This window comes from Mya arenaria, chromosome 9 (assembly GCF_026914265.1).
Source record: "Mya arenaria isolate MELC-2E11 chromosome 9, ASM2691426v1".
Classification (NCBI taxonomy): Eukaryota; Metazoa; Mollusca; class Bivalvia; order Myida; family Myidae; genus Mya; species Mya arenaria.
The window spans coordinates 28398259-28406717 of NC_069130.1; the positions used below are offsets into that span (position 1 = coordinate 28398259).

Genomic DNA, 8459 nt, shown 5'->3' on the forward strand with positions numbered 1-8459 from the left:
CGGAACATCTCATCCATTTTCCATCGAAAACAACTGCGGATGTTTGTACATAGATAGATAGATACGCTGCAAGTAGATAGCATAGTAATTTCAAGTGAGTAGTCCAACCTAAAGACTTTACACTTAGGATTTTTGATTATTTATGCAAAAATACATTTCACTGGGAATCAGTTTTAACTCTACAATTAGTTAATATCATTATTATCAATTTAAAGAACTACTTCAATGGACTAGCATGCATGTGATTGCATAAACGAGATGAAAGCAATGTTTTTTTCTATTCTAATACATAAAGCTTATCAGTTACTGTTATGAAACTAGCTAATTGTAATAAAAAACCCTCATTTTACAACATTACCTATTCACTTAACGGCCCACTCATTTTTTATTTTTTTATTTTTTTTTGATTCGAATTCGTTTTTCTATAAACATTATTCTAATAAAGAAAAATAAAGTTTGTCGCGCTTAAAGCCTTTCAGCGCTTTCAGCGCTTTCATCTGTATGTTGTGCAGCTTTATAAGGTTGTCAAACTGCTTTTAAAGAAAATATAGTGCAGAAGTTTAGGGCAGTTAGCATTTTATAACTTGTGTACAAAATCCTAACGCGAGCTAAATACACTCAGCTAGAATCATTCTTAGAAAAAAATATATATGTTAATGCCTAAAATTCAGCCATATAGGATAACTCACTATATAACAGATCTCACTGTTACAAAAATAGTCGAAAATTCATCTTAAAGCGTTGGTAACGCTTTATCCATAAAACATAAATTTTCGAACGTAAATATGATCAATATGACCTGATCTTTTGTCAGCAGTCTTTTTTCAGAAGTTTGAATAACCATTGGCTTTTTACAAGATAAAAAAATGTCAAAACGATCAATCTGTGTGATAGTGCAGCTTTCAGCCTATTAATTTTAGTTGGAACTATTTTAGGCAATACCGTTGTATTTAATATTATGTAGTCATTTCCCTGTGCTTTCTAAATGAATTTATCAAATATATTGCTATATATTGACTATTCACCTCAAATACTGTACCATTTACCACAGTGTTTGTTGATGTTATTTGTACTCTTTGTATGTTATATGATAAAATAAACGGATTGTTATAGATTGACAATTCCAAAATGAAAGAAAAAAGATAAAAAAAATTATGTTACTTATATACAGTGTTACTGATCACCATCATATGCCTTAAGTTAAACGTATTGTAAGATGATTACATTGAAGAAATTTAAACGCACACAAAAAGAAACGAAGAAAACGGCGGTTCATTTTAAAAAAAAATCATTATGTTTTTGCTTGTACGGCAATATGATAGGATTGCAAGTACTGTATTTTGATCCTGGGGTTGTATTTTACTCAAGTCTTGGTTGTTCTCCAAATTGGAATTTTCCATGCGTTGGTGGTCGCACATATTTGTTGGCCAATGAAAATTTAGGATTACTGTAGCTCCATATCATGTAGAGCAGGTTTGACGGGGAATACAAAGATTTATTGTCGTAGAGAGTATGTTGTCGGTCTACATGATTTGGTACAAAGTTCGCTGTTTACTGCGCAAAGTAACTATGATTGATAGCTTTAGGTACTGTTGACAGGAGGTAGTTGAATGTTCTTCTTTTTGTATTTTTATTATAACTAAACAGAATAAATTCAGTACCAAAATGTCCGGTTTTTGTTCATATTCATTCTCATGCGAAGATAGATCACAATAGCGTAATTGAAAAAAAACCGCAAACTCATTATGGATTACAAAGTTAACGATGTTACCCCATTAAATGTACAATGCAAACCGAGGTAATTAAATCAATCCAAATAAGTACCATTCTCTGCGCTCACTACATTTTCTGAAGAACGCCAAAATGAACCCCTACATACACATGTAGGGATTTGATCGAAATTGGCAATATTCCGTGAGATTTTCCATATCGAATTCCAGTTCTAATCACCCTTTTATAACACACATAACTCAGGGGTGGAGCCAGGATTTGATGTTAGAGGGGGCGTTTCTTAGAGGCATTACCTTATGACGTTTGCCCCTTCCTCAGAATCAAATTTATTTGGTTCAAATGTTGGCAGCGGAGTTTGAGGGAAAAATTAACAAACTCCTGTATGAAATGGTGCATTTTGGGCGCATTTAATTACTTTTTTTCAACGACATTAAATTAGAAAGTAAACTTGGACATTTTAGAGGAGCGCCCGCCGGCGTGTCTGTGATTGTCACACACCAAACCATTTATTTTTGTAAGTACATATTAACAGTATTATCCATTACTTAACGTTTGGTATCGGAAATGCATAAGAATGTTTTTCATAAAAACAATTAGATGAATGTTTGAAAATTGGACCATGTCCATCAAACGATATATACGCCATCCTTTAATAATTCACAAGTGTTTTAAAGCACTATCAAATATTCATTATTTCGTAAACATTTAAGGTCATTTGAAGTCGTTTATTTTAACATGAAAATTCATGGTTCGTTAAAGCTACCCCTTGGGTATCATCGAACCAACCAGTATCGCGACGTAGCAAGGTTTCAGATCACTGCTTTAACAGAAGCTTAATTGAAACTAGTCAGTGATACTATTAAATGGCTAAACTTTCGGACCACAAACACCAGGTAATTTCAAAAACAACAACAACAACCAAATAATCATGATTGAGGGGGAAAGCGATCTAGCGCGGAACAACGCTCTGACTTCCAAAGCTGGACTTACTCTGGGGGAGTCACAGAAAGGGTTCGATAAATGGGCACCTACATACGACCAGGTTTGCTTGTTTTATGTGAAGACCGCCTCTATAGGGATACATGTTAAAGTCAAAATCTTATTCAAAATCAATACATACACATAACAAACATTAATTTTGACTGATACACCTTTAACTCCTTACTAAATAATGCATTTATGGAAAATATTAATTACTGATATCAAAATTGTAACCTTTTATTTAAAAGCAGAAAGCACAAAAATATTAAATGATTGGTGAATGCTAAAAGATTTACTGTGGTCTACTGTAGTCTTATACGTAGTATTACCATGTTTTATGCTCATTTCTTTAAAATTAAACTCGGTATCTTTCATAAGAACCACTGCATTCGACATTATTCACCCTTCTTGGAATATTAAAACAATATTATTAAATGTGGTAAATCTTATTTGGGAGTAAGAGTGCATCTTAATCAATTTCAAATGGATAACATTTTAGATTGCAAGAAAACGAATACTTCTCAATAACACGTTTCTTATCACTTTTAATTATATTGTAACGGAACCGTTTTTATATCCATGAATATTTTAAGTACCGGTAAAAACGAAAAGCAACAAGCCTAATGCTAAAACATCTCTACATACTCACTTACACAGTGTGTGTATACCACGTGATAAATTGCGTCAAAATTGCTACGTCGGAAGGCAATATTTTGATTTGAAAAAAGACTGTAAACAAAGATAACTTCACTTCTTCACCTTTAAATGAAACGCTTACAGAACCCCGCATTCGGTCTTTTACCAGAATTGATTGCGAGTTTAGTTTCTTAAAACACTTCGACAAACCTTTTCACAATACGGCCGTCTGACGGAGCACTGTCAAAACATTGTTTTAGAAACAGGTTTGTCGAAGTGTTTGATGAAACTAATGACCTCATCAAATTTCGGAAATAAAACACATGCAGGGCTCTTTAAAGCGGCATAGACTGCCCTTTGTTAAATTTAAAATGGTGTTGTAAATGAAAAGTTATCTTTGATTTAAGCCTTTATTTTAAGCAAATTTTTGTCATCGGACGTAGCATATATGACGTAATTTATCACGTGGTATACACACACTGTTATATATCGGTTGTAAATTTGAGCGTTAGATGTATCACGTGGTATACACACACTGTTATATATCGGTTGTAAATTTGAGCGTTAGGAAACAGGAAACAGCGCGCTTATACCACGTGATAAATTACGTCATTTATGATTCATCGGAAGGTAATATTCTGCTTAAAATCAAGGCTTAGTCAATTGCGGAGACACCCATATAAAAACGTGTTGCATATGTATTTTTCTGTCAAGTGACATATTTGTTTTTTTAGGGATGATTTGTTTTTTTAAGTTACAGTAAACCGGTCCTAAAATGCATTTTTATTTTTTGTTCTAAGCGAGGTCTATCCCGAAGCTTGCTTGAATAAGTACAATAAACAATCAAGTTTATTCTGGATGTACACAATCATTGAATTTAAAAGTAATTAATATGTTGGTAATTTTCTCAGAGGGAAATTGCAATAAAAGCTTCGTTAGGTGGTATCTATTGATGATTTTTATCTAATACCATATATTTCTTTTCCATTTCATTTGGTCTTTTGCGCCTTAATGTGGTCCAAATATCTTTTTATCAAAACGGCTTTAATAGAGTCAAGAAAACAGTCAACGTTTGTAAAAATTAATCCCCATCCAAATTATTTTCTTCAAGATCGAACATGATCTGAATTGTTAATCGAACATTTCGCAAATGTATTTAACTTCGCTAAAATTGTTTGATAAGAGTCAATACCCTAGGTTAAATGTTTTTTTTTTGTGTTTGTTATTGTGGCCGTTGCTGTTTCTTTTCTATTAAAATTTAATAAACTATTCAGAATTCATTTAAAGACGTTTAAAAAATTAATATCAGGTACTAAAATTAGGAAAATGAAAACATGTTTTAAAGCGGTGTTTAATTAGCCTTTCACAAGTCATCAACTAAAACGTTTTAGTGTCTTTTCATGATATCTTTAAAACAAATAGTAAGACCATCTGTATCATAAACTTTGTCTTTTGAATATGAGGCGGCATCGGGATCCATCAGAAAGTGTGCTGGAAACGGTTCTAAAGATGACCCTATACCCAGGACTGTGTAATTGTCGTAACTTTTTTGTATTTTTTATTATTCATTACAAAAACCTGTCACTATCTTATCATTGAAATTTAGTTTAGTATCCTCTATATCTTTCTGCACGTTCTGTTCTCTCAAAATCTGCAAAATGTTTTGACCGGCCTGGCTGGCTAACCCACCTTCAAATACTCTTCATAGCGTTCAAACCAAAGAAAATATTTTTTTACTCTTCCAAAACAATAACTTCTCTAGTGTCCAGAAGTTTTTTATTTTTTTTTGGTTTTGTTTGATTAAATTGTATCTTACAGGACAGTTTGGTACATGGCTATAGTGCACATTTGCTGGCGTCCAAGTATCTGTGTGACGTCATTCCCCCGGACTCACGTGCTACTAGCCGAGTGCTAGATATCGGGGCTGGAAGCGGACTCGTGGCTAAAGAGGTAATAATATAATAACTTATTTTACTTAGTATGAGTAAAATATTTTGATATTGTTTCATACCGTTCATAATTTGCTTTAATTGTTTAACGGTACTAGCACTATTATTGCGCATGGTTTGACTTCGCAAAGCTATAAACTGTATATTTTAGCTTTGCTCGAATGGTTTTAAGAAGATAGACGCACTGGATCCGAACGAATCGATGTTAAAATACGCAAGGGAACAGAACCTGTATGAGAAATACTATTTGGAATTTATAACAGCACAACCAACCTCTATTCCTGAAAGTAAGTGAATCATTTATTAGAAGAATACATTAAGAACTCTACTCTTGGGACGTTTGCAGTTCTTCGGATCGTTCTTAGTTTAAAACCAGACTTGGGCCACAAAAAAGAAAAACAACGACCCATTTTCCTAAAAGGTGTTACACTCTCGCATCAGATGTAGATTTTCTTTCCTAATGAAATTCAATCTAATATGTCATTTTGTGTTGTTCTAATGCATTTAAGTTGATGAATTGTTGCAATATGTTGATATTTTACTTTAAATCGAACCATTGTACTCATTGGGCCAACTTCATTTAAAACTTGCTTACTTTGGCGCACGCTGGGCTTGCGTAGCAAGAAAACTAGGATTCTAACAAATGCAGACATGGATTGGATTGCTACCGTTAATAAATACGCGTTTTCGCTTGTCAGTTTTAACCTGGAATCTGCGCATGCCGGTTAATCTCAGTGGCGAAAAACGGTATAAAACAAAATGTTCACAGGTATTTCAATCGTTACCCGTATGACGTTATATCAAATTTTTAAGAACGAATGCGGGGTTGATGTCATTATCGGGGTATGAACGCAGTTGGGTTGGTCAATGTGTGTGGAGTCCGAAGGACTCCACGCGTACTTTGACCAACCCAATTGCGTTCATATCCCCGATAATGACATCAACCCCGCAATTCATTCCTTCTCTTTACACCAATAGTTCATTATTTCATTTAAGAATTGTTAAAAAAATACTTCATTTCATTTAAGAAAACCTTTCATTTGAAAAAAATGTTTCCGGTTATAGTCGGGTCCGTTCTTACCCATTCTGTAAATAGAACGACCCGACTATAACCGGAAACATTTTTTTCAAATGACGTCACAATAACGCGGGAAAAGATCAACCACACATTTAAAAATGTTGATCTATATTTTACGGGACCTGCAGACACAATACAACCAATAACAAGATCAATAGCTTTCATGTATATTGTTATGCAATGAATTACGATACGAACATATCCGAAGATGTTGCGTTCGTCGATTGATGAACGCAATTACCGAAAGGCAGTTCATTTAAGGAATGGAAGTTGAGGTGTAAATATAATAATATATTTATACTTTTCATGTGTTTTCATCCAATTACAGGCATGTACGATGCTGTGACGGGTCGGGATTTATGCCGCCAACAACTATGTGCCCTATGACGCTATTCATGAAATGATCAGGGTCGTTACACCGGGTATGGAAAGCGGCATATTGTTGTTATATTCCTAAAACGGTTCATATATTTTCATCCAATTACAGACACGTACGATGCTGTGACTGGGTCGGGGATTTATGCCGCCAACAAATATGTGCCCTAAGACGCTATTCATGAAATGATCAGGGTCGTTAAACCGGGTATGGAAAGCGGCATATTGTTGGTATATTCCTAAAACGGTTCATATATTTCCATCCAATTACAGGCACGCCATGCTGAGACGGGGTCGGGGATTTATGCAACCAACAACTGTGTGCCCTCAGTCGTTATTCACGAACTGAACAGGGTCGTTAAACCGGGTATTAAAAACGGCATATTGTTGGTATATTCCTGAAATGGTTTTATTTATTTTCATCCAATTACAGGCACGTACGATGCTGTGACGGGGTCGGGGATTTATGCCGCCAACAACTATGTGCCCTCAGTCGTTATTCATGAAATAATCAGAGTCGTTAAACCGGGTACGGTAAACTGCGTATTGTTTGTATATTCCTGAAATCGTTAGACTGTTTGTTTATAAACTGTAATTCTCTCCTTTCTCGGCTGAATTGTTGTTCAAGAAGTAGTACGGGTATAACCAATGAAATCGCTGACGAAAATCATGTTTTATTGAGACATTATGATTAAATAAATTTACTTTAGCCACAACAAATCGATCAAGTGATTGTCGGAACTGCGGTACCGCATCCCTTTTTTCCAAAAAGCAAACATAATACTCCATTTCTTTGCGCCCGCACCAATATTTTTGCCAGGATGTATTTTATTTTCGTAGTAATTTTTGAAAAAGGTTTTAATCAAATAATTTCGTCTTGAAAATTATTAATGTATGTTGGTAAAATTATTTAGGTTTTAATTACAAAAAGTAAATCGTTAAATGAACCGGCAAATTTCATCATTCTCGGAGAAAACAGAAGCCGATAACTTGGGAATATCAACAATCACGAATTAGAGATAAAAAAAACGCATTTTCTTGAATAGAATGTATTTTTCAAATTGTCTATCCTGAAACCAGGTTGATTAAGATCATATGGTAAAGCAGAGGAGGTCGTGCTAAATTACTGACATTTAGGACGTGTTGGGTTTTCGGTTTGCGGTTTGATTTATCATGACTAACAAGGTATTGGAATTGACTTAACATCACTTTCTGGATTTAGAAATGCAAATATAGTTAAAAGAATAGAAGCAATCGCACCTGAAACTATTTCCAAGTTGTTGGACTTTTACTTGTGACCGCAAATACTATAACTGAATATTGTTAAAATTTTCTTTCAAAAAAAATGCTCAGCTCTCCTAAATACCATAACATGTATGAATGGTTAGTATGCCTTCATATTATGTGGATGACCTTTGTACCCTACAAATGCACTGGAGCTAAGAAATAAAACTGAAATACACTAGCATGCTCAACCCTTAGCTACTTTCGACAGTATTAAGCATTCATATATTTTAGGGGGTTATGTCGTGTTGGTGGCTCGGAACATGCTGTTTGGTCCCGGACAGCCGTACGAACAACTGGAGCCGCTCATGGCCATTCTGGAGAAGAACGGGAAGTGGAAACAGGTCCATCGTGACATCCTGCCATCTGCGTATTTCACCAAACTGAACATTGATGCCATTGTGTGGGTCTACCGGAAGCTTTAA

The 8459-nt window shown here is 34.6% G+C and overlaps 1 protein-coding gene across 1 annotated transcript; it reads left to right on the forward strand.

Moving 5' to 3' along the window:
- Nucleotides 1-2659: 2659 nt before the first annotated feature.
- LOC128245913 (methyltransferase-like protein 27) lies at nt 2660-8459 on the forward strand. Its single transcript, XM_052964134.1, has 5 exons — nt 2660-2773; nt 5167-5298; nt 5449-5584; nt 7184-7279; nt 8269-8459. The coding sequence occupies exons 1-5, from the start codon at nt 2660-2662 to the stop codon at nt 8457-8459; spliced, it is 669 nt and encodes a 222-aa protein (XP_052820094.1).

Coding starts and splice junctions, on each gene's coding strand:
- LOC128245913 (XM_052964134.1), top strand. CDS start 2,660: ATGATTGAGGGGGAAAGCGATCTAGCGCGGAACAACGCTCTGACTTCC. Junction 2,774..5,166: donor GGGCACCTACATACGACCAG/GTTTGCTTGTTT, acceptor TGTATCTTACAG/GACAGTTTGGTACATGGCTA. Junction 7,280..8,268: donor AATCAGAGTCGTTAAACCGG/GTACGGTAAACT, acceptor CATATATTTTAG/GGGGTTATGTCGTGTTGGTG.